Genomic DNA, 27,366 nt, shown 5'->3' on the forward strand with positions numbered 1-27,366 from the left:
ATCCTCCAGCGCTGACTGGAGGAACGGACGGGGATGGGGCAGGCACAGCTGGCTCTGCCTCTAGATAGGCAGATCCAGCTCTCACTCACGCAGCTGGGTGGTTCCAGGCAGTATTGTCGGGATCCGTCCCGGCTGCGGCGCTCTCAGTATATAACGGGCAATAGCCCGCTATATACTGAGCTTTGGGTCACCGGAGGAGGTTAGTTTATGTCCTACCGTGACCCTAAAGAGAATTATTGGGGAAAAACACTTACCCCATAGTTCTCTTTTAAGCACCTGTATTACAGCACCTATATTGCAGCACTAATACTAAGCGTGTCTATTGGTCCTTATTTGCTTTTGATTACTGCATTTCAATACAGAGTTTATGTTATGGTAAAGTATGGGGTATAGACCGTATAGCATTAGTTACACCTATTTTTAGTAGTAACTCTCAAGCAACCAGAAGCTACATTTATTCGGAATCTACCAATCCCCGTAGATGCCGGATAACGAGGAGTTTACTGTATATTTGGCTACCATTGCTGTTATTTCCTATTACATGTTGAAGCAATGCAGGAAATCTCAGCTCCTTATGGAGAGTGAAGTTGTTGTTTTTTATTATTATTACTATTATTTTTTATTGTGCGCCTGAAATTTATGAGGGGACTTAAGAGAGACTGCTACCCACATACACGACGTGGTAATTTGTGAAAAGCCATTATTCTGGTGACTGAAGCCAGCCCCCGAACAGCTTTTCCAGATGCATGATTAATAGGTTATTCTTTTGAAGCAGCGGGGTTTTTTTTTTCCTGTATAACCTGCAGCGTTGTGTTTTATTTCTCCGCGTGAATAGCGGTAAAGCTGTGATAGGCTCTGCGCTTTTTACCCTTTTGATGTTATGTTTGGTGATGTGCTGTTATGTTCTGGAGCTCCGCCTATAAGCACAATGGCTGTGACTGTTTGTCCCTCTGTGTAGTCACAGCCACGCTTTGGGATTATTACACTCGTCATTCTTTAAAAAGCGGTCCGAATGTACATTTTGTGCTGTTCTGTGCCATGTTGTTATGATTATAGGAGAGCAGTGAGCTTTAAAGCTGAACTCCGACCTTCCCTTCAGTCTTGCACAGTTGTACCGCCTCCTCTCCTGATTACTCTGATTTCTCTATACACTGGGAACTTTCCACATTGTGCATTGGAAGCTGCAGCAAGTCAGATAGAGCCAGCCTCATTTCAAGGCTGGAGGACGTCCAACATTATCTAGCGCTTTCCTCTCCAGCCTTACTGTCTGACTGACCTGGGGGGACAAGCAGAACCAATTGGCCCTTTCATCATCGGGACAGATTTCTTAGGGCTACAAAAAACATACATGCAAAAGTACTGCATTGTAACGGTAATACTGGCAGCGAAAATGAAAAAACTGGCTTCCATTGACCTTTGGGGACAAGCACAACTTACTGGCCTGTTCATTGTAGGAACAGATTTCTTTGGGCTACAAAAAATGTACATGCAAACTTTCTACATTACAGTAAAACTAGCGGCAAAAACGAAAAAGTTCTTATGCCCAGGGAAAGACTGAGTTCCATTGACCTTGGGGGACAAGCACAACCAACTGACCCTTACCGTAAACATTAAGCGAAATGTGAACTGTTAAGTCGAAAAGTTCCACATTCATACATAATGCTAGCAGCAAAGATGAAAAAGTTCTGGTGCTCAAAGGAGGACTGGGTTCCATTGACCTTTGGGGACAAGCACAACCCACTGGCCCTTTTCATGGTAGGGACAGATTTCTTTGGGCTAAAAAAAATGTACATGCAAAGTGTGCCATGTCACCTCACTGATGGGTGGGCATGGTGAAAGGTAGGTGTCCCTAAAAGACATGGAAGTGGGATTTATCAAATCTGGAGCAGCCAATCAGCTTCTTTCTTTCATTTTCAAATCTTAACTGAACAAACTGAAGAGAGAAGCTGAGCTCCAGAATTTGTCTACTCCAGTTTTGATAAATTACCCCCATGGTTTATTGTGACTCAGCTTTTCATGTCTTCATTCATTGGTTCCTTTGCAGCCCTTGGTATTACATCACATGAGCCCCAAAGAGAATTGGAAGACCTCCCTCTGCTAAACGCCTTGACTGCAGGTCTGTACAGGGAGCAGGTAGCTATGTTTCCCAGCATATGTCATTGACTGCTGGCTCCACACTGGTCACTGTCTGAATAGCTAAGTATCTCCCCTTAGGGCCACCAGCCCAACATATTTTTCAAGTACTGGCCTGGGGGAGCAAATGCCTTTTTGTCCCCCATACCAGTCCTGCTGGCACCTATTTGCAAGTCAAGCAAGCTTAAAAACATCCTTTTCCCTTTCTTCCTTTCCTCCTTGCTTCTCAAGACCTCTGCTATGCTGATCAGACTCGGGAAAGGATTCCATTAAAGCTCAGTCCTTACGCTGAGCACCACACAGGATTATTGGTTTTGCTATATCTCTCTAGGACGTTCCACCCATTAATCTTCGCCCCCCAGTATAAATACACAGCAGTTAATTATGTCAGGCGGAAAATCTAAGTTAGGGACATGCATGATATAAATATCATTAGAAACATGTAACAACTAGATAGCAATTAAAAGGTGATATAAAATGTAAAACAATGTTATCATCTTATCTATTATTCTCACCAAGCAGATTGTGATGTTTATTTAGACCCAATGGAGAAAGAGCTTTCAGAATCCTTTAGTGCTTTTAGCTAATTTTAGTATATTAATCACGCAGGTTCCTTTCGTGTCACAGATCGGCCAAATTGCTGGCAAGATATGGGTGTTGTATTAATGAATGGTGAGAACTACTCCCACCTTAAGGGATACTTTCTAAACCGCATGGGTAGTCCTGATGTGATTCTCAGTCATGCTAACCTGCTCCTTTATTGTCTTCTGTTGTAGACCCTTTGCTGCCCTTCACATTTAAAGAACAATTCCAGGAATTAAAAAAAAACCTACCCTTGCTGTGGTGAAACGGACACTGCAAGGGTTAAGTGCTCATTTTGTCTATGGGAGTCAAATAAAGCAGATAAATTCACCTGATATTCGGTCCTACCAGGCTGCTAGACCAGTCCCTGCGGCCTTTTCTTGCCTGGACTCTTGCGATATAAGGACCTCTGACCTCATCACGTCTAAATCGGGTCCATTGGCTTGCATTAGATGTGAGGACATGGAGGAGGAGAGAGGTGAGCGCTGGCCAAGAATCAGGTGAGGTAAATCTGCTTTGTTTGAGCTCTCTAGACTTAATGAGCACTTATCCCTTGCAGTGCTGGGGTAGCCCTACTACATGGGCAAGTTTTGGGGTGGGGAACGCCCCTCTCCGCAACTGATTGGGCCACAACTAATTGGACTACCCCCGCACTGCAAGGGTTAAGTGCTTATTTTGTCCAAGGGAGTAAAAAAAAAAGCAGATATATTTACCCGACCCTCTTTCGCACCGGGCTGCTAGACCAGTCCCTGCGGCCTCTTCTCCCCGGCGGTATAAGGGACGCTGTTGTAAAGTAGTCACCGCTCCAAGCTCGCTCCTGTGATGTACTACAATCTCAATACAAATTAGTAAACTAATGTAGATTAGTTTACATTAGAAACATGAGATTGTAGTCCATCCCGGGAGCGAGCTTGGAGCGGTGACTACTTTACAACACACACAGGGACCAGGGGGAACAAAAGTAGCCACCCTCCAGAAGGAAGGACAGTGTCAGCACCAATTCAGAGATGACTGAAGGATCTCCAGCCGAGTGATACACAAATAATATACATTGTTGGTAATAGTTATGGGACTTGAATTCATTTTTAAGGTTTTAACTTCTGAGTTTAGTGTCAATTTAAGAGATTCCCTTCTGAATACACTTTAAGTCCTGATGAAGGAGTATTGTGCAAACCCCTGAAATGCCTTGGTTCTTTTGATTCTGTTGTATTTCTATCAATCACTTTGGACTCTTCAACATCTGGTGGTGCCCCTGTTTCAGTCTGCGGTCATTTTTGGCTAAGCAATTAAGCTTCCGGTAACAAACTTCAATTAAAATAGTTGGACACCTCCCATCCTTTTATGCTGCTATGAAAAAGAAGGGGCATACCTAGCCTTACAATGTTGGCATTTGGGAGACGGCAGCAAGTACAATTTGTACATTAAACTTGTGTGCAGTTCTCTTGCAAAATATATGCACTCCTTTCGCGGTATAATAAAACCCTAGTTTTATAAAGACGGACTCTCTCATTTTATAATTGTACCAGGGGCAGCCTTGTCCGAGAATATTTCATATTCCAAATGCAAAAAAAAAGGGGATTGCTCCAGGAACTGGAGACAGTTGGTAACTTGGAATGCAACATTGACCTACAGCAATCCCTCTCCTCCGAGCACGTAATGACCTCTAATTATAATTGCTTAGCGACCCTCTTTATTAGAGACAGGTGCATTGTCCTTCTGCATTTGTGGCTGTGTAGCGTTTTGCTTATTGGCATTTCAACCTGACAAGCTGTCCATGCCTCTGTTCCGTGGTTAATACATTTTAATGCCCTCTTTACCTCTTTAACATGCATGAGCATTTTAGGAGATTATTTGCTCTTTTATTGCAGTAATCACCATTACTCATAATTGCTCCGGACTGTACGATTGTTCTGCTGTGCTCGCCTTGCACAATCTTCCTGGAGTCTGCTGCTCAGAAACCCGTGTCAGCGAGATTTTGTCATGTCACCTTAGACCATAGAATTTTCCTTTTAATAACTGACAGTTCTGACTGGAACACATCGTGCTTTGTCCTGGTGCGATGACATTGCTACTAATACAGTAGCACAGAGAGTTTTCTGCCACCCTATAAACTTCAGGTTACGTGCGTTCTCGCCAAATACGCTCTTCCTCCATGAGCACAACCGCTTTGTTGCCCTCTGAGGATCGAGGAGCCGGCTGTTTTGTTACAATCTATTTGTACGCAGTGGAAAGAATCTACAAAAAAAACTGGCAGCTAGTCAGATCAATTGTTTAGCTTGAAAGATAAAACCTGACTGGTTGCTTTGGGCTCCAGGATTAGTCATGGAAATGTGGCATTGATAATGTATACAAGCCAGGGCAAATGTATGTACAGTCATGGCCAAAAATATTGGCACCCCTACATTTCTGTCAGATAATGCACCACATCGCACAGAAAATTGTTGCAATTACAAATGTTTCGGCATTCTCATGTTTATTTCTTTTGTTTGTATTGGTATGACACAAAATTAACAGCTTTTTGACGAAACAAAATGACAGCTTTTTGGTGCAGCCCATCCTTCTACTGCTTTCAGAAAAAGTATTGGAAAAAAAATCCAGTCCCTACAGTCAAACATGGTGGGGGGTCACTGATGTTTTGGGGTTGCTTTGCTGCTTCAGGCACTGGATGTCTTGACTGTGTGCATGGCATTATGAAATCTGAACACTACCAAAGAATTCTGGGGTGCAATGTAGGGCCCAGTGTCAAAAAGTTGGGTCTCCACCAGATCATGGTTTATGGTTCTTACAGCAGGACAATTACCCCAAAGCACATGTCAAAAAGCACCCAGAAATGGTTTCAGACAAAGCGCTGGAGAGTACTGGACTGGCCAGCAATGAGTCCAGATCCAAATCCCATAGAGCTCCTGTGGAGAGATCTCAAAACAGCATTTGGGAAAAGGAACCCTTCCAATGTGAGAGACCTGGAGCAGTTGGCGAAAGAAGAGCGATCCAAAATTCCTGTAGAGAGGTGTAAGAAACTCATTGATGGTTATAGTATGTAACACAACACAAAAAACACAACCTTATGAAACGAGTTCTTTAGTGGAACCAATCAAAGTTGACTAAAGTCAGATGGGCATAGATTCTAATTATTGCTACAAGTTACTCTACTTAAAGTGAACCTGTATGATGGATGTACACAGAGACCAGCTTAACATTGCCACTGTATAGCTTCCTCTTACTTTAACAAAGCTCCCTTAACCACCCCCCCAACCCCCATCCCTCACTAGAGCTGCAGCTAACGATTATTTTCAAAATCGATTAGTTAGCCGATTATTAAGTTCGATTAATCGGTTAATCGGATAAAAAATACATTTTAAAAAATGGCTCCAGTGATGGGACTTCTAGTTTGTAACACCATTCATTTCTGGAATCTCAGAAACTCTTATGCAGATAGCAACTATTTAAAAGTCCTTATTTGCATAGAGCAAGGCGCTCCCTTCTCTTGGCTGTGCTTGGGCATGGCGATCGGTTGCTTCAGTATCCAACGCTATATTGTAGGAGGTTGGTTTTGGAGAATGTCTATGGAGAAGTTCTGCAAGGGGCCCAGTGGTGAATTGGTGCAGCGGGGGAATCATGGTATAAGAAAGCATCTCATAAGACCCGCTATACAGCAACAGTGTCAATTTAGATACTTTGAAGGTCATTCAAATTCACTTGGAGCTAACACGCTGCCAAAAGAATCAGGGAAAGTGTCTTTGTTTAAATGAGGTCTCTGAGACAGATATTTTGCTATATAACACATATTCTTGAAGGACTTGACTCGCATTTTATGCACTAACTCCATCAATCTTCTCTGGAATGGAGGAGCAAAAATCCAATTTCAATTCCAACAGCAGTTCACTGTGTTGGTGAAATGGATCAGCGATAATAACAAACAGTTGCTACATTGCACAGTTGTTTGCATCTATCACTTAGTTCCGCATCAATCAAGTGTGACGTATCAAGCACTGTTGTTTGTTCCAAAGACTACAATTACGGGTCACTACTGGAGATTCTCCGTAGAGCTAATCATGGGTCACTACTGGAGATTCTCCATAGAGTTAATCACGGGTCACTACTGGAGATTCTCCATAGAGTTAATCACGGGTCACTACTGGAGATTCTCCATAGAATTAATCACGGGTCACTACTGGAGATTCTCCATAGAGTTAATCACGTGTCACTACTGGAGATTCTCCATAGAGTTAATCGCGGGTCACTACTGGAGATTCTCCATCGTTAATCACGGGTCACTACTGGAGATTCTCCGTAGAGTTAATCGCGGGTCACTACTGGAGATTCTCCATCGTTAATCACGGGTCACTACTGGAGATTCTCCATAGAGTTAATCGCGGGTCACTACTGGAGATTCCCCATAGAGTTAATCACGGGTCACTACTGGAGATTCTCCATAGAGTTAATCACGAGTCACTACTGGAGATTCTCCATAGAGTTAATCACGAGTCACTACTGGAGATTCCCCATAGAGTTAATCACGAGTCACTACTGGAGATTCTCCATAGAGTTAATCACGGGTCACTACTGGAGATTCTCCATAGAGTTAATGCATGACTGGTAAATTGTTTGTGATTTCAGGGTCCTTCCTCCACTTTTACAAACAGACGTTTGTTCTGTTTTTCCTGACCTAGACTCTATACTGGATGTTTTGCTCCATGTTTCAGCTCTGTCTTCTCTTCGTACCCTGTTGATAAACAAGCTTCGCGTATCTCATACCTGCTTGTAGCCGAGTATTTCCTTCTGACAATTTCTGCTGGCAAAGCTTCAGAAAAATTGAAAGTAGCAGAAAGATGCAGATTTAAATCCTTTTGTGCCAAACAGAATGAACTGTGCACATCTCATTGTTGTGGGAAATTGCAGAATATGCGAATAATGCTCCTCATCAATCTGCATAGACCCAGGGAACCAGAAAACAGATCAGTAAATATTTAGTACACCCTTCAAATATGGATTATACTTTCATTTCCTTTAACAACAACCAAAAATATCTTCTAGCCGGGTTGTTGATTGTTTAACAGTGTTTATGTCTGAAGCCGGATAAAAAATTAAAAAAGCTGCACATTTTTAAATAGCGGATGTTATGCAGATCCAAGGCAATACAGGAATTATGGAGAATATGGTAATTGCCTGCACTCAGGCAGTTGTTTATTGCCCGTGGCAGACATGAGCTTTGGTCCTGTCTTGAATGATTTAGAAAGAAAAAATAATGCTAAAATGTTTGAAGACGCGCTATATGGCCACATTTTGTAAGACACACTATATGGCCAAATTTTGTGGACAAATTTTGTAAGACGTGCTGTGTGGACAAATGTTGTAAGACGCACTCTATGGCCAGATTATGTGGACAGAAGTTATAAGATACACTATATGGCCACACGTTTGTGGGCATTATTATGGAGTTAGCCCTCCTTTGTGGCTGTAACAATCACCACTCTTCTGGGAAAGCTTTCCGCAAGAGTTTAGATTGTGCCTATAGGAATCTGTGCCCATTCAGCCAAAAGATTATTTGTGAGGTCAGGTACAATTGGAGTTCCAATTCATTCCAAAGGTGTTCAGTAGGGTTGAGCTCAGGCAGGGCTCTGTGCAGGATACCCGAGTTCCTCCACACTAAACTCCTCAAGCTGTGTCTTTATGGCATTGTGCACAGGGGTACAGTCATGCTGTAACAGAACATGGCATTCCCCAAACTTACCACAAGGTTGGAAGCACCCAGTAGTCTAAAATATCTTTGTATGCTGTAGCATTACCATTGCCCCTCAATAGAAACACCTGAATTCAATAATATGGAGGGTTGTCCACATACCTTTGGTCATATAGTGTTCTTGTTTCTCTCTCTGGTAATTTGTCACATGAGAGTTTGTGATTGGTCAATAGCTAAACCTACATTTGAAACCAAAATGTCAAGACCCCTTGGTCAAATGGCATCTATTACTGAATTTCCACATGAACACATTAATATGGAGATCATGAGCCTGTCAGTCCAATCCAGGAGCCAGCTCCATTAAAAACAACAAGAGAAAACCTCAAAAGTTTTAAGGAGCATTGGCTACTTGGCTTCTGGGATTTTTTTCCAACCCTATATTAAAGTAAACTCAAAGTGAAAGCATGGAAATCGTACAAGATCCTGTTCAGATCCAGACTTTCTGAAAGTCAGTATTTGCTTAGACATATCCCGACCTTTTCCCACTCCTAATTCACAATGCCCAGGTGTGGTGGTAGGTTACTCAGGCACCAGGATCTGTCACCTAGGTGAGGTGAGTGTATGTGCCCAGTTTCCACAAACCCCAGATCTTGGCTAATTTATAGACTCAGGCAACACTGTGTAGCCTTGAAGAGTGGTAGAATATTAAGGTGCTGTCTGGCACCCTACAGTGTCTTCTGTCTAGGATGGAGTTTAGTTAGGACATTTTTTCAGGGTACCCATTCCCCAGGTTCTACTGCGCATGTGCAGGCAGCGGTAAATAGTGGACTGGTTGACTTCACGTAAAGTGAAGTGCAGCAGAACACCGAGGGGCTCAATGCCAGGACTTGCATGTTGAAATTTTCTGTATACTAGGTCCATTAGACCCCTAATGTCACCAATGGACCGCAAAGAAGCTGATGATGCACAGATCGTGCTTCACCAGCTTCTTCTGCAAAAGCAGCCAGAGAAATGACAGGCTGATCTCTTCTCCAGTAACTGAAACTGGAAGCGATTGTGTATTTTGCCACTTCCGGTTTCAGTTACTAGAGAGTAGATCAGACAGCGGAGCTGCATACACCGCCATTCTTATCTCAGGGGATAGTGGAGCCCAGGATAGCTGGGGGAGGGAGACGGCACATACTCCAACGTCACACAAGTGAACACTTCTATGTGAAAGCTGCAGACTGAAAGACTTCGTCTTAATGGCGACTAAGCGTTCTCAGGAAAATGAGAAAGTGTTATCCTCTGTTCCAGTGAGGTCAGAGTTCCTCAGTGAAGTCCTGTTCAATACAGAATTTTGTAGACCAGCAGCAACCAAAGCTAAGGGTATCATTTTATAGAAACCACTGCATGTGCTAGAGAAGGGTATAGTCTATGCAAGTGGATGTTTGTATTGTAGCAGTCAGTATTTTGTATTGTTTTTACCTGTAACTAAGTAGTTTATGTACATAGCATTTGTTGTATAGTAAATATACGTTAAATACTACGGGATCAGTTTCCTTTGTTTTACTACAACAATCAGATGAATAGCTGTAAGAGTTTGCCTGGCAAAACATTTTGGGGTCTTGTCCGGGATAAACCCAAAGCAAAACATTTGGGAGCTTGTGGCTGGGATTTGAAGTAAAATCAATTGAAACAGACCTGTCTTCGGGGTTTTTTACTACATCCAAGCAAAACATTTGGGCGCTTCTGGCCGGGATAAACCCAAAACAAAACAGTAAATACATGCAACAGTATTTTTAACCTAAAATGTTGAAACTGTTTAAATAGACTTTTTGTGCTGACTAAGTGGAGAGTGTACTGTGGATTTTTCCATGATAAGATCAGGTATTAACATCCTGAAGAGTATCATTAAATACTGAATGCTATCATGAAATGTATCAACCAAAAACAATTGTTAGAACACAACATTTTTCACATTATTGTCCCTTTAAGCATTATTGGTTGGTTTTATATTTGTCAACATTGCAAACAAACAATTGCTACGTTGTTCATTTGTTTGTAATGATCACTGATCGCGCTCCACATGTCAAGCACTGTTATTTGCTGCACAGATCACAATCATGGGTCAGGAGCAGAGAGTCTCCATTCAGCTAATGTGTGTCTGTGATAGAAGATTCTGCTTTCAATAAAGGAGACATTTACTTAAAGCTAATTTCTGGGTAAATGGCTAACTACACAAATGAAATACATAGAAGGGAGCAGTTTTACCTGCCAAAGAATTTGTATTCAAACCATCTAGTCCTGAGATGTGCACAGCTCTGCCACATAGCACATCTGTGCCTGGCTGGGAAGACCTGATTTTCTTTCCTGCCGTGTTGCAGAGCTTACAGGTCTAGTTCTCGCCTCCGGCCTGTGAATGGACAATGAAAGGAGAAGCAGCAGACTGATAAGCTCATCTCTCTGTCACTCTGGTATGTCCTACTTTGCACTGATTGGCTTCTTGTGCTGTTTCTCCCTCCCCAAGTCTAAGCTGTGTTGTACAGGGACTGCAAGGGGCTGATACCAAGTCAAATGCAAGTATGTACTTGTGTTGCTTGTATGCAATTTGTAAATAAATGTAAAGACGTGGCAATAGAGCTTCATTAATACGAGTCTCTTATATCTACCTGAACTTCTGATTTTAAGTGCTCCTGTGCCCAGACGATGGACATAAAACTCTTTACATATTCCTGACAAGCGGTAAAAGAGCTTTAAATCAAGCCTCCCTCCTGCCTCTCTAGGTGCTTGGAATGTGTAGTTGTTCATTCTTAAAGATCCTCAAAGACCACAACAGACACTCACAGGGTTATTCTCTAAAGAGTGAAGAGTTTGGAGAAGGCAGAAGGGAACAATCTAGGACAACATCGCTGAACTGGAAAGTGAGCTGAATTGGAGAATTTTTCCCAATCAGCTATGTTGTCCTAGTTTGTTCACTTCTCCGGCCTTCCCCAAACTCTTCACCCTTTTGTGAATAACCCTGTCAGATCTACAACAAGTTCTAAGGCTCCATTTGTTTTATATATAGCGTTTCTGTCCTGGGCAGTCATCCACACAGAAAACCGTTCAGAAAAAGCAAACGCTATATGGGAATGGAGCCTAAGATGTGCTCTACTCTAAGGAAACAAATATTTCAATGCCTGTGTTGTGAACTTTGAGAAGCAATTTTGCAACAATGCATATGGATACAGAGATGAATGAGGGCTTGTTTTTAAAGTGACAATAAACTCAGGAGTTTAAGGGGTTCTAAACCCTCCAGTTTTTTTGCCTATATCTACTGCTAGCAAGCATTAGATATAGGCAAAAAGTAAAAAAAAAAAAACACGCTTTAAACTTAGCTTGTTATCGCTGCGCGCTCCCGCCCGAGAATCCGAAAGTGCTCAGGCGGCCGCAAAGCATCTTGGGGCGGGCGCATTCGCAGTTCGGATTCTCGGCCGGGAGACTAGCAGAGATGCAAGGCAAGTCTATGGATGCGTGCACCCGATGGATCGGAAGTTCCTGCAAGCAGAGAGGAGTTGGCGCTGGATCGGAGAGCCGCCGCACCGCTGGAGGGACAGATGAAAACATCGGGGTAGAAGAAGATGATCGGATTAAAAGACATCATTTAAGGTAAGTGCTGACATTAACATTGCGGGGAAGGAACATATTTTTTTTTTTACTTTAAACCTTAAAAATACATTCAAGTACCTTAACTATTAAAAACAAAGTATCTTATTTGTGTATCACTCGACTGTAGATCCTCCAATCATCTCTGAATTGGTGCTGACACTGTCCTTCCTTCTGGAGGGGGACTACTTTTGTTCCTCATGGTCCCTGTGTGTGTTGTAAAGTAGTCACCGCTCCAAGCTCGCTCCTGTGATGGACTACAATCTCAATACATATTAAGAAACGAAACCTGAGATTGTAGTCCATCCCAGGAGCGAGCTTGGTGCGGTTGCTACTTTACAACACACACAGGGACCATGGGGAACAAAAGTAGCCCCCCTACAGAAGGAAGGACAGTGTCGGCACCAATTCAGAGATGATTTAAGGATCTACAGCCGAGTGATACACAAATGAGATACATTTCTGTTAATAGTTAAAGTCACATTAAAGCATACATTTTTTTTCCCACGTCCCCAAAGTTAACGTCAGCACTTACCTTAAATGATGTCTCTTAATCTGATCTTCTTACCTGTTGTTTTCATCTGTCCCTCCAGCGCTGTTGCGGGTCTCCAATCCAGCGCTGACTCCTCTGTGTTAGCTGGCACTTCCTGTCCCACGGTGTCTGCATGCGGGTGCACGCTGTCCATAGACTTACCTTGTGTCTCTCCACAGGTTCTCTTTAAGTCTATCCTGTCGTAGACCCTGTATGGGATGTTTTCCCTCCATGTTTCAGCTCCCTCGGCTGCTCATACCTTATTAATAGACAAACCTTGTATCTCAATCCTGCTTGTAGCTGTATATTTGCTTCTGACAATTTCCGTTGGCAAATCTTCAAACAAAAATATGAAAACAGCAGACCGATGCAGATTTAAAACCTTTTGTGCTGAACAGAATGAGCCATGCCTGTCTCATTGTTTGCGGGGAAATTGCAGAATATGCGAATCGCACTCCTTCTACATAGACCCGGGGAACCAGAAAACAAATCAGTAAATATTTAGTAAACCCTTCAGATACGGATTAAACTTTCAATTCCACTGATAAAACCTTGAGGAAGTGTTGATTGTTCGGCAACGTTTATGTCTGCTGCCGAAAGAAAATTTTAAAGACCTGCAAATTACAAATAGCGGATCTTATACAAATCCAAGCGGATACACAAGTCACGAAGAAATATGTGATAATTGTATATTTTCTAAACTTTATGCTGATGGTGGTCATGAGTTCTGCTCCTGAATTCTGTTAATTATTTTTTTCTGTTATGCTTTTTTTTTCCTGAATAGATCATATTTTAGAACAAATAAGTAGTCTTAACACTTTGGAAAATACTTTTGATTAAGTCTGTTGATTTTTGTCTCTTGAAAGCTTGCTACCGGTTTACAGTTAGACCCTATGCAAAAGCTTGGGTAACCCCAGGTCAGATGACATGTTGTGTTGAGTTTTGTAACAAAGTTTTCTTACCTGTTAAACCTGTCCATAGATCTGTTATTTTTTCACTTCTTTAGGGCCGGCTCGCACCATAAAGTCCGCGTTCCAGTGAGTTCGGCCTCTCGAAACGCAAGCCGGCCAGCTCCCTGCGTTAAGGGGCTCGGCAGTGCATTGAAGTCAATGGCACCACAGCATTTCCGGTCCAGTGCGTTCAGCAAAAATACTGCAAGCACTATTTTTGCAGAACGCACTGGACCGAAACGCAGACATGAATGTGTCTGCGTTCTGGGTGCGGGGGATCGCAATGCGGCCAGGGGGGTGTGGCTGGTGTGCCATTGACTTTAAAGCACCGCCACGCCCCCTCCCTCCCCTTAATGCAGGGAGCGGGCCAGCTTGCATTTGCAGTGCGTTCCACAGGCCGAACGCACTGGAACGCGGAGTTAACCGTGCCTTAGGGCTTGTTCACACCATGTCCGGATCATGTCCAGACCAGAACAGTTTGTTCCCTAACCAAAAAAGCGCCCCATTGGGTCCCTATGGTATTTCTGGGCTCTGTTCACACCAGTGCAGTCCGTTCCGGAACAGACAAAAAAAAATTGTGCTTGTCTCATTTTCATGCAAACGCACTAGACCGCACCTGAAAGTCCATTTTAAGCTAAAAAGAAAAACCACTCTGGAACGCGGCAAAACACAATGCACCGCTTTCCAGATCTGGTCCAGAAAATGGTGTAAACCTGGCCTTAAAGGGTTAGTTCACCGCTGGACACATTTCCAACAAAATCCCCCATTCATTCCAGCTTCCCCAACACATTCCCTCAGGTTTTGAAGAAGTTTACGTTGCCTTGAGGAAGGGAGCCATTGGCTGGTGACTAGTGAGTCAGATGAGTATATCTGCTTTATTTAAGCCCCCCTAGACAAAACAAGCACCTAATCCTTGCAGTGTGGGGGGTAGCCCCACTGCAAGGGTAAGTTTTTTTTGTTTTTTTTTAAATTCCCGGAGATCTTTTAAAATCGTGCTCCTTTTGCCTTCTATACCTGTAGGCTGTGCATGGGCCTGTCTGTAACAGCTCCTTGGTAGGCAACCCCACACGTGCCAGAATTTAGAAGCATGCCCCCAACCCAGTTGGAGCAAGCAGGCTCCCTTTCTCAAGGGGACCTAAGTTGAAGAAGTCACTTTATGTTGTCTTGAGAAAGGGACCCCGTGAAGCCCTGAAATGCCTATATGCATCTGATGGTGCTGTTCTTCACAATAAATCTGAGAGATGCAATTACATGTCTGGAGTGCTTGTGACTTTGTATCCCTTAATCTAGTTTTGGCACTATCGCTTCGAGCACCCACCTTTTATGTGAAGGTCTAGTACCGTAAGTAGTGCAGCTTCATATATAGACTGATTCAGCTTTCCACACAATGCTATTGATTGCATAACATTGCTTTGGACCGGATTCTATGATGCCCACTCTGAGAGCCTCACCTGCAAGTCCACCTAACTACCCCCCATTCCTGCTTATAAGTGTTTTAGACAACAGCCAGGTAACTCAGAACGATGTGTGTCCCCCCCCCCTCCACTGCAAGTGTTATCTGCTTTTTATGTCTAAGGGATTGTGTAAAGCAGTTTTACTTCCCTTTTTTTCCATTCAAAATTGTTATTGTTTTGGCACAGAGATGAACAAAATACAAAAATACAGAAAGAGACAGAGATATATCACAACATGGGGTAGAGTCCGCCAGACTTGGTTGCTTCACATAGTATTCATAGTACAAAGCATCACATAACCGGTAAAATCTGTTATCATATAGAGACTGTAAATTAAACTGTGGAAGTTTTACTTCCCTTATCCCCGCTGCCCCTAGAATGTGCTTCGGCATCCTCACTATGGTCTATGGGCCCTGCATTAGGCATGATAACATCAGCGGGCATTCGTCAGCCAGATAGGAGGGAGAAGCTTCAGCGACAGTCTTGGAGCCAGCAGGATCGGGGATTAGGTAAGTAAACGTTCTTTACTCCAGTCCCCTAGGCATCATCCCTCTCTGCTCAGATTCATGGGCTGTCCCTTGGTGTCCTCACATCTAATTCAGGTCTATGAGCCCTGGCCATTAGGTGTGATGACATCAGCGGTCATCCTTTCGCCTGATAGGAGGGGGGTAAGAGGCTGCAGCGGCGGTCTTGGAGCCAGCAGGAGCGGGGATCAGGTAAGTAAAAGTTCTTTACACTGGCCCCTTAGGCATAAAGAGAAGTTAACCCTTGCAATGCGAGGGCAGCCCCACTGTAGAGGAATGTTTTTTGTTTGCCCAGAGATGGGTCTTAAAGGAGAACTATGGGGTTAAGGCTTTCCCCCATAGTTCTCCTTAGGGTAACGGGAGGACACAAACTAGCGTCCTCCCATCACCCTAGGCTCAGTATACCGCGAGCTGTAGCTTGCGGTATACTGAGACGCCGCAGCTGAAGCGGATCCCGACAATTATGCCGGGATCCGCCCAGCTGAGTGAGTGACAGCTGGCTCTGCCTATCTAGAGGCAGAGCCAGCTGTACTCGCCCCCTCCCGCGTCCGTTCCGCCAGTCAGCGCTAGCGGATCGGGGCGGGGGGAATCCAGCCCCTCCCTGTCACGGCAGAGAGCCGTGACAGGATCGAGAGGTGAGCGAACGCCGGTATGTGTTCGCTCACCTCCCGATCTACTGAGCCGACCTGTGACAGTCTCATTGTCACAGGTCGGCTAGAACTATGAGGTGAGTGAAAAGCATTCAGCTCATAGTTCTCCTTTTAAGTTCAGATAAAGATCGTTGTTATCAGTGAAGATCTCTTTGTCGGCTGACGCCTTTGTAGAGAACTTTTATATTTTATCTATTGTCGCTTTCTGCGGAATTCTAAAAAGATGATGGAATAAAATAACCTCATTGTATTTTAAACGGCAATCACAGCGACCCGATGCGCCTGAAGATTTAACTTTCATATTATTGCAGCCAGGCTGGAATTTCTGATCAATCTGCATACCCACCGCTGTGAGTCATAATTTAATCTTCCCGATTGCTCTTTCATGCGCACTCATTGTTATGCCTGCCATTTAACCTGTAATTATTGTCATTCAAATCTTATTCGGCTCAGACTAGCCGAGTGTTCTGCTCATAAAATCAGTATGGTGAACTTCACATACATCCTATAGGGCACACTTTGGCCTAAGCCACAAACCTTAACCCCTTTGAGGCCCCGTTCACACCAGAGCGTATTGTGGAGGTGCGTCAAACGTGCATGCTTTGACGTACGTTCACAATACATGCAGAAACGCGGAACATGGTTGTGTTGCCATTACTAGGTAATGGCACCCCAAATGCGACCAAGAAAAAAAAGGCAGAATGCCTGCTGCCAAATTTGCGACATGTACTTTTTTTGCATCCAGGGGCCCAATGGGGATCATACCTGGCTACCATGGTTTTTACCTTGGTCTTTGTTTTTGACTTTAGATACACTTTAAAGCAACTGAAGTGTGTTTAAATATACGCATATTTATTGGTACATACCTACTATGTCTGTCTTGTGCACTGTGGAGATGAATTGTATTGTGGATCCCGCCTCTTGCTCTTCCCCTTCCCCGGCACTTCTGCACTGCACAGTACAGTCCACAGACAGTTGCATCACACTGAACACTCACCGCCCACCACGTTGTCACACTTCCGTGCGGAGAGGGAGGCCGTGATTGGTGGAGAGCGTGTTCTGGGGAAGAAGCTATGTGGGTCACTGGCTTCCCACGTGCTGCCTTCTGCCAGTCCTTCCTTCTCAGCAGCTGAAGCGATTTGAAAAAAATTTAAAGGGTCGGTATCGGCTCTTTGTATCGGGGCATTTTCACAAGTACTCGTGAAAATGCCCTGTATCGGCCCGATACCAATACTATTATCGGTATCGGGACATCCCTATTTCCATTATTTTCGTACCCCTCCATTTCCTCGTTCATTGTTGTAAATGGTTTTTGTTCCACGCTCATTATTTGTTCATACCTTCCTAAATTTGGCAGTGAATGGAGGATGGTTGGGATTCTCATGTGAACAGCAGACCACTCTTGGGGTTGACTCTTACAGTTCTTAGCATTCTCATCATGCATGATGAGAAGGTTTGTGGTAGTTCCCTACTTTGTATTATCAGCTCTGAATTATAACAGAATTTGTCATATGTATGTGTTCCACCTTTGAAGCTTTATGTGGTTTGGAATTGTTATCTTACAAATATGAGATCCCTGTCAGCCATGTTTTTCATTATGTGGAAAAACAAATGACTCTTGCACTCTGATTCTCACTGTATTATTGTATCTCATTGTATCCAACACATATCTGTTTGTGTTATATTGTAACTTTCTCTTTTGGTCATAAAATGAATACAATTGAGATTGAAGTAAAGCTACATGTCTTTGTAACCCCTCCTGTAATGTCACAAGAAATGCTCAGGGTCACGTCCATTCTCTAGGTCAAGGGCGCCCACTATTTTTCGTCTGGAGATCTACTTTTCAAATGACGAGCTCATTGAGATCTACCAACGAAAAAACACCTGCATTCAGGGGCGGGAGGGGGCGTAGGCTGCGCAGGCAGGCCCCTCACCCACAGTGCGATCGCCTGCATTAGTGCCTGTGTTCCAGTCCAGTGCGATCCGCAAAAATGCTGTGAGCACTATTTTTGCAGATCGCACTGTGGGCGATGCCATTGACTTCAATACAGCTCCACACCCCCTCCCGCACCTGAACGCAGGGAGTCGGCCGGCTTACATTCCAGTGCATTCCAGTACATTACATGTCCCGGCGTCCTGTCCTCCCGTGGTGCTCGTGTGGCCGACGTTGCACATGGGGTGTCCTGCACCTTTCCATCTGCAGCGTCTGACACATTCAGCCGGCAGCCGCACGAGCACCACGGGAGCATAGCCGTAGCCAGCTCCTTTTGCGCCTGAGGCAAGGAAAAAAAACAACGTTTTTTTAATTTATTTTTTACTATTTTTTTCATTTTCATTATTTTTTTTTAAATTTTCATAATTCTTTTTTTTTTTTACTCTTGGGGGGGCTTCCGGGAAATATTAGGGGAATCGACTGGTAGATGGCGATCGACCTTGTGGGCACCCCTGCTCTAGGTAAAAAAGGACTATTGTTCCCACCAGACATATCTGAATGCAGATCATAGCCTTTGCTTTGCCTATTAGGAGGATCTGGAGAATAGGAGCAATACGTTTCACCCCATAAATCCCAGACTGAAACCGCTCCCCGGACTCTGCGTTACACAACACGGAGATTGGGAACTACTAATCAACAAACATCATTTTGTGGCCGCACATATGACTTTAAAAACATTCGCTGCTTGTTCATTTGCCTATTGCTGGTTAGAGGCTGCTTGGAATTCACCAAGCATCGCAGAAATCCTTATTAGCAATTTGATTTCCTTCATGTTTTGTTTTTCTTCGTTATCAGTAAAATGATGGAGACCGAGCAGACCACCACGGAAAACCTTTCATTTTGGTATTGATCCTTTTCTGCCTGAGTGGCCAACACGTGTTTCCCCATCAAAGATGTCACAGACCTTAATGGGAATTGGATGTGCTTTTCAATCTTCTATGTATGTGTGTCTGAGTGGGTGGGCATTGATGGTTACACCTGGCGGAGGCAGCCATTTTGAACAGTCGCAAAAGTGGCCAACAAGTTGAAGAAACCACTGGTGGAAAAACAAAATCCTGCCTTCGTAGCTAGCAGTCCTAAGCAGTCCTATATTTTCCATGGATACAAACAATTGTGTACCATCCTTTAGTAATTCTAACTGAAAGCACCATTGTTTAGGCTTTTTATCCTATAAATGCTAGCTGCCTGGCTATCTCCAGTTCAGTCACTGACTGGCAAGAAACATCTAGTGAGGTAATAGAGAATCCAGAACCTTTCACCAGCTTCATGGAAATATTCATCCATTGGATAAGCATAACAATCCAGCCTCCATCTCTTTATCCCTATAGACCCCAGCCTTTATCTCTTTATCCCTCTGGACCCCAGCATCTGTCTCTTTATCCCTCTGGACCCCAGCCTCCATCTCTTTATCCCTATGGATACCGCATCTGTCTCTTTATGCCTCTGGACCCTGTCCTCCATCTCTTTATCCCTATGGACCCCAGCATCTGTCTCTTTATGCCTCTGGACTCCGTCCTCCATCTCTTTATCCCTATGGACCCCAGCATCTATCTCTTTATCCCTCTGGACCACAGCCTCCATATTGTTATGCCTCTGGACTCCCGCCTCTGTCTCTTTATCCCTTTTCAGCTTGGCTTTCTGCCTATGAAGTTTAAACTCAATGCCAGCAGTATTCCTGTCCACGGTGAAAGTTAAAAACAATTGCACGACTTCCAATAAATCCAGCCTTCCACTCTGTTCTCTGTGCAGTAACATGGAGCTATGACTGATTCACTGGTGTTCTATCACCGTATTAACCTGCAATCACCTCTGGAATATAATATGTCAGTGAGTGGAGACAGACATGCCTCTGAGATGTAGAGAGAGTCCTTTCTATTGCCAGTATGTGGGCAGCCTGGAATCAATCCACCTCACATAATTACATTTATCTGTTAATGGACACAGGAAACATTTTGAAAAGATGATGGTCATTATTTTTGCAGCTGAAATTCTACTGAATTACTCAAGTGCTGCAAGTATCCTCTTACATTTCCATGAAGATGATTGGCCGCTGTGAATAACATACTATTATATTTTAAGAGCCACTAAATCCTAAACACAATTCTTCCATAAGATTAATTAAATTTTGTACAATATATGCAAAAGTTCCTACAAGTTTGCAGAACCAACTTAAAGGATAAACGTACCTTAAAATGATGTATACTGATCTCCATATGGATAATATACAGCACATGTGTTTAGTGGTGGTTAAAAGCATGTGTACACAGACAAAATCACACAAGAAAGAAACTGCAGATATCTCTAGCTCCTGTAGCTGAGAACTTCTCACATGACACTGGGCAGCCAATTGGGTGAAGGCTTTTAGAAGCATGCGTATCCAAAGGGATGATGTTGTGCCTTGTTTGATATAACTCCATATACACAAAGCCTAAATCTGTCATGAGAACTTAATGGTGGCCGCCATTCCTCAGCTCTGTTTTTGAGAATGCTAGCTAATTGGCTGTCATTCTACAGCTTGGATTTAAAGGACAGCAACATGGAATATATTGCAGCTTCCTTACATGTGATGGTTGCAATCAGGCCAAGAACATTTTCTGTAAGTACATTTTTGCTGGCCCGCTTGCAAGTGGACAAATTATGGCTCCACTGGCAAGATCCAAGTGTGTGTGTAGATTTTATTTTGAATATGGGTATAACATGAAACATGGTCAGAAAGGTAAACCTGGCCTTTAACTCTGTGACAAATTTGTCAGGTAGGCCCTGAGCTGATAAACGTTCATTGTTGGGGATTATATTCTTTTTCACATTCTGAATGTTTCTTTCATACTAACAGTGCGATATTGTGCAGCTCTATAGAAAAAGGTTTTGAATAGGGAAGCACCGATACCAAGTAGCGTACTCAGTACAAGTACAGATACTTTTCCAGCTCCAAGACTAGACTAGAGAAAAATACAAAAGTTAGGAAGCAGCTGTCATGTGTAAGGAGCACACGGAGCTCCTGGGATTTGTACATCTCTGTTTTAATGTATGATGATGTTTTTATAAATATATTTAAGGGATGCACCGATACCATTTTTGCAAGTGCAAGTACTAATATTTGCCCAAGTACTCACAGATACAAGTACTGATACATTTTTGTTTAGTGTCATGTGACAGTTTTTCTAAAACAATACAGACTAATGATTTCAGGACAGTGGTGGAGCGCCAGAACCAGGTCCCAGCTGCAACCGCTGCAACCCTGGTAGTTCTCCTGAAAATACCAAGTATTGCCACTGGTATCGGTGCATCCCTAGTTTTGAACCAATCGGAGATCAAGATGTTGAATTGTTGCTCTTAGTTAGGGAATTTACATGGTTCATAGCAGAAGGTAGCTATGGTGTGAGTGAAGTCCGGACTGAAGGTGGGTGTTCTTTATGACAAGATTGTCATTGTGTGATTCAGTGCTGGGAATGAGTCTTTCATATTTATTTTTTTTATTTTTTCATAATTAACAAAAGTATTAACATTTATACTGCGCACAGAACCCATCACATTTGGTGGTATTAGTCTAGTCTATGACAATGGGTTGGTATCCTTGGAAATGTTCAGCATGAGTCGGTAGAGAATCATATTGTTTTTGAAGGTCCCCGGTGGTTCTTATAATACCCTTTTAAGTCTTTATCTATAACCTTTGACAACCATTGCGGTCCGGACCCTTTTGGTTTTTTGTTCCTACATAAATGAATTGCAATTAAATCCTTGTGTGTTTTGCGACTTGCCCCAGATTGTAAAAGACTGCAAATTCCACCAACAACAAAGAAAAATAATATTTTATATAATCGTAAAATTGTTTTACGATTGTAATCAGGGGTGTGGTGTCTCCATTTTAGTGCTGATCCCTAACTATTTCTTTACAATAATATTTTATATATTTTTTTTTTTGTATAATCTTTATTTTCGTTTTTCAAAATTTTGATCACAAAGACACAAATAGAGGACATAAATGGGACGAACAAAGACCCTCAAAAATGACATACAAAATGACACAGCAGTAATCGGGCGATCAGCCACACCTATCCAACAGGCTCGAACTGGTAGAATGGAGATGGTGCACCGGGCACTACCTAGAGTTTAAGCTAATAGGCACCCAGTTATCCTGACGTTATGCAAATAGGACATGTAAGGGAGGATTCCATTGCAAGTGAATAATATACGCATCTGAATAATAATAAAAAACAAAAACTGAAGAAGAACTTAATAACTTAATGAGGCTCGCAAGTGTGCAGGTCACGGTAAGTGAAACACATAGTGTAACCATACCGCCCACTTAGAGTAGAAGACGTCAGATCTACCTCGGCACTTCGCGACCCATTCCTCCACCTCCTGAACAACTGATACTTGTGAGATCCAGTCAGACCTATCTGGTACCTTGGGTTGTTTCCAGTATTTGGGAATGAGTCTCCTGGCTGCATCTAAAAGATGGGGCAGGACACTCTTCTTATAATAACCAACAGTCGTAGGGGGGGTGGAACAACAGATAAATGGGGTCATATTTTATATTTTTTAAACATTTTTTTTAATGCATTCTGACAGAAATATTGAAACTGTATCTGGTTTTCAATAGCTTTCCTTATAAAGTGTCCTTGTTTCCCTCATTATTGGACTCTCTGCAGTACAAGATAAAAACCCGTTCATGCATCTGCTTTAAGAAACCATATGTTTGTATTGTCTGTTGACCAGGTATTGGAAGTTGTACGATCCAACTACGACACACTGACGCTGAAACTGCAGGATGGCCTTGACCAGTACGAGAGATACTCTGAGCAGCACAAGGAAGCCACCTTTTTCAAAGAACTGGTAAGCCAATTAAAGGGTGGCTCTTCACATCAGGAAAGTGACGGACCCTTTTGTTGAAGAACTTAGGCCAAGGAGGATAAGCCATATTGCTCAGTTGTTTTCGGGGGGTGCCAGCTGTGAAAGGCCACACAGTTAGGTGGCGCAGTAGGAATTCCATATATTTCATCTGGTTCCTGAGGTTGGAGCTGATGGTGGCAGTGGCACCTAGCCACTATCACCCTCTAAGATCTCTCTAATGTCCCCAGTACAACTGATTGGCAGTTACCTGGGTCAAGGAGCCTTTATAGAAAACATCCACTACGCACTTTTTGTATAAAAAATGGCCGCATAAAATAAGATTTTAGAAAAAGTAAGCCTTTCACAAAAGCAAATCCCCTTTTATATTGTTAATATGCATCTGACTGCTGTTTCTATGTGAGACTCCTTCACCTCCCGCTGGGCAAATCTGAGTTATGGAAAGAAAGAAACTCTTCCATGATAAGTAGGAGCACCCTGTGTTTTGCTCTAGGTAAGCCATTTTTGCAGTCAACATGATGTAGCGTGGTTAGCAGGTTCCCTTGATAGCCCCCTACCCGTCTTCTCGCTCATACTTACCTTTCCCACTAATACTTGCCTTTCTTGCACTCCCCCTATCCTGCCCCATTTGCCTGTTGTAGCCCTGAATAGAAAGCCCTGTGTAAGTGCTGTATTGGAGCTCACAAAGTGCTAATGGATCTCCCTCCAACTCCATGTGACCGTGAGAAGTTGGCTGCTCAGGTGCTGAGCACTCATTGCAGGAGGTGGGGAGAAGGTCTCTATATAGGTCAGGTTCGTAAATTAGTTGCATTTTATTATTTCAACAGGGCTTCATTTTAAAGTTGGCCCATAAGGCCCTCATGCACATGGGGATATTAGCTGCGGCTGAGGATTCCTGTGGCAAGAACTTGTGGATTCATGCAGCAGGAATCCCAACCGGTTCCATATCTACTATTCGAAATCATTCCATGAATAATTGCATGCAGACAGCCATGAACATATGCGGCCGCTGTGAGTCTGTTATTCACTTGAACAGAAAAACATAGACAGCGCTCTCGGATGGGGAGGCTAACTGACAAACGTGTGTGCAGCCCTGGGAACAGGAGGAGAACCTGTAGATACAGATAAACAAAGGAACATGGAGGGCGCAACAGCAAGCACTACAATGGAGCACTAACTTATCAGTACACTGAGTTTCTGCCATATATATCCCACATGTAAGTACCATTGCATTGATTCTCTGCCATTAATTTCTTATCAGTACATTGAGTCTTTGCCATGGATATCCCAGTCCAACCAGTTAGTGCTCCATTGTAGTGTTTGCTGTTGCGCCCTCCGTGTTCCTTTGTTTATTCACTTGAACAGGCATACCGGCCGCATCTATACAGACTCACCTGGGATTCCTGCCACAAGATTCTGCAGGTTCTTGCCCCAGGAATCCTCAGCAACAGCTTATAGCTCAGTGTGCATGAGGCCTAGCAGTATAAAATGCTGCCTTGCGATCTTGTCTTATCGTCTTCAAATTATAGAGGTTAAACAAAGTTCTGAAATATCTGACATTCAGAAAAAGCTGCTCTTGGCTCTCATGGTGGCCAGCCATATAACCAAATGCCAAAGCGCATAATTACATGATCTCTGATGAAAGGAAAGACCATTGTCTAGCTGTGTCTGGACACAAGACCTTTAAAAAGAGATCATATGACAAAGCCTTGATATTTGGTCACATGACCCATGAGGTCCCCATAAGAGTCTGAAGCAGTGGTTTTTGCTAGACAGGCAAATATTTTGGGTATCCTTGTATTTTGGCCAAAGCTCCAATTAGTTCTAAATTTTGCATTTCTGTTTTTCAGGTTCGATCGATAAGTATCAACGTACGGAAACACCTTGCCTTCAACACGCTGAGCCAAGAGACACTACTGAAAGAGTTTTCCACCATCTCCTGAGACAAGCTTGGTGGCAAAAACACTGCCTACCATCAAAAAGACCCTTCCAAACTCTGGCCCACCTTGCGGTGTGTCTGGAGCCACATCTTCTCATGTTAGGGGTGTTTCACAGAATTATATCAACAAACAGTATTGTCATCCCACTGGAAATTACTGCTGCTTTCAACTGCCAATGCACAGCAGCAGGAGGGTGTAGAAAGGCAAGGGGTAGCATTGGTCATGAGATTCTTATTCGGTTGGAACACAGCCCTTATAAGAAATTAGGCTGATTTAGGAAAAGTGGAGTAAAGAAACCTGGAGCGGCTGCCCATAGGAGGCTGTCAGTTTTATTCCACCAGGAAATGGAATTTAAGTGCCCCATGTAACAAGTCTACATTTGCCCCAGTTTTTCTAAATCAATCCCAAAGTAACATGCTTCTAAATAAGATATAGATGTATGTGAGGACATAAAAATGTGTGCAGTACATGCTCTTCAATACATGATCATTTCCCCATGTTTTATCCCTTTTTATAATGTGTCAAGTACAGAAAAATACTGTTGATCTGTAACGCAGTGTCTTTGCTGCACTGAAATCCCAACCAGCACCGTCAGGCCTAAAAAACCTGGCCTAATCCCCCCTTTATCACTCTCTGGCCCTTTCCACATGCATGCGTTGATGTCTCAAGAGCCTGTCCACACACTGTCTGTTGGTAAAGGGCTCCTGGGAGATGTAGCTATGGTGGCAATAGGAACTGGCCTCTCTCAGTAGCTGCCCCTGCAAGACTTTTACAAGCCTGGTGATGATGTCACAGGAAGTGAAAAAATCTAAAGGATTAAGGTAAAAAAATGAATGCTGGGATTAGGTCTACATCCTTGGTTCTCAACTGGTGGGTCGTGACCCAAAAGTGGGTCACGACCCTGTGTTCTGTGGGTTACCGCATGCCTTCTACTTTTCTAGGTGAGAGGCTCCTCTGCCTCCCCCTAGCACAGCACTGTCAGTTCTCGCGCCAAGCAGCCATTCAAAATATGCTGCCCGGCCCCAGTGTCAGCTTAAGATAGGATGGGGCTATAGCCGTGAGGGAGCTCCACGCATGCATTGCTTACAGCTCCCTCACGTGTCCTATAGAGGTGTTTGGACCAGAGAGACATCACATTCTGGCTCCCGGCACCTCTACAGGGCACACAAAGCAGCTGTACTAGCAATGCACATATGAATGGAGCTGCATCGCAGCACAGCAGCCCCCAATGGACCCCAGGCTGAGGATCCACTCCAGTTCTCATAAGGTAGGGAGAATAGGTGGATAAGAAAAATTGGGGGTATGTGTGTGAGATTGTCTGTCTGTCTGTCTGTCTGTCTGTGTTTGTGTATGTCAGTGTTTTTGAGGGCCCATTCACACTAGTACCGTGCATTATTTGCATAGTACCATGTCATTAACGCACTGTACCACGCAATTGCACCTACCATGCATACTGGTGTGGGAGGTGTTGCGTCGGCATTCATTTTAATGGTACCACAAATGCACCTCCCAGCCACAGTTTGTACGCCCGCACTAGAATGCGAAGTACCCAATGTGTGCGTTCCATTGCAGTGCGACTTGGGTCGCGACTTAATGGCCGAGGACAAATGTGGGTCCTGAGGCTACACAGGTTGAGAACCACTGCTCTAGAGGGTGGGATGATAGGGAGGTTTGGGGGTAAATTTGGGTCAGTCATGGGACATAAGCATTTACTTTATACATCCAAATTGTTCTTTTAAATCTTATTTTTTCTCTTTTAATGCAAATAAAACTCCTCCCTGATTCCATTCTATATTCCCAATGAAATGACGGTGCGACTGTTGAATATTTAGACAGAGACAGTCTAGTTTTTTGACGTGATGGAGAATAACTGCCAATCGCCACCTGAAGTGCCAGTCTCCTGAGGCGGCGGGGCGATGTTTTCGGGCGGGTTAGGCACATCCGTGAATTATTTTTTTTAATAGCTGACGGGGTTTATTTTTCTCCTTGTATTGTGATAAATGAAATGGAATCCCGAAGTCACTTTACAGATAATAAATGATTCTTTTTGCGAGCGGGTCTACCTACTGACATTTTTTTCCCCCCCTGTAAATAATGTCATCGATCAGATAGCAGTACAAGTATTTCTGCTTGCAGATGCTGGCTGCACAATGTTGAAGGGTAGTTAGAGGACACACAGGCCTTTAGCTGGGATGCTGGGAGAGTGTAAATAAATTATATTTATCAAAGTGCTTCCAATTCAGAGATTGGCTACTGGCACCCGTGTCTTCCTTGCTCTTCCTGGGTTTAGCACTACCTGTTTGCTTAATGACACGTTCCTTGCCCTAATGCAGAAATCTGCGCCTCAAAGAAACCAGTTCCAGGATAAATATGGAGGTTCTCTTTTTTGAGCTCTACATCTGAAAATACTAGGTGCCTGGCTGTCATGTTAATCCGGTCTCTTTAATACC

The 27,366-nt window shown here is 43.4% G+C and overlaps 1 protein-coding gene across 1 annotated transcript in view; it reads left to right on the forward strand.

The window, feature by feature from the left end:
* The window catches only part of CUNH10orf76 (chromosome unknown C10orf76 homolog), a 92,023-nt gene extending 67,068 nt beyond the window's left edge, over nucleotides 1-24,955 (forward strand). Inside the window, exons 25-26 of the mRNA XM_018553190.1 lie at nucleotides 22,845-22,961; nucleotides 24,827-24,955. Of these exons, the coding sequence (XP_018408692.1) occupies nucleotides 22,845-22,961; nucleotides 24,827-24,919 (210 nt within the window). The 3' untranslated portion in view covers nucleotides 24,920-24,955. The remainder of the gene's footprint in view (nucleotides 1-22,844; nucleotides 22,962-24,826) is intronic.
* Nucleotides 24,956-27,366: the final 2,411 nt, after the last annotated feature.

This window comes from Nanorana parkeri, unplaced genomic scaffold (genome assembly GCF_000935625.1).
Source record: "Nanorana parkeri isolate BGI_ZX_2015 unplaced genomic scaffold, ASM93562v1 scaffold113, whole genome shotgun sequence".
In the NCBI taxonomy this organism is placed as follows: Eukaryota; Metazoa; Chordata; class Amphibia; order Anura; family Dicroglossidae; genus Nanorana; species Nanorana parkeri.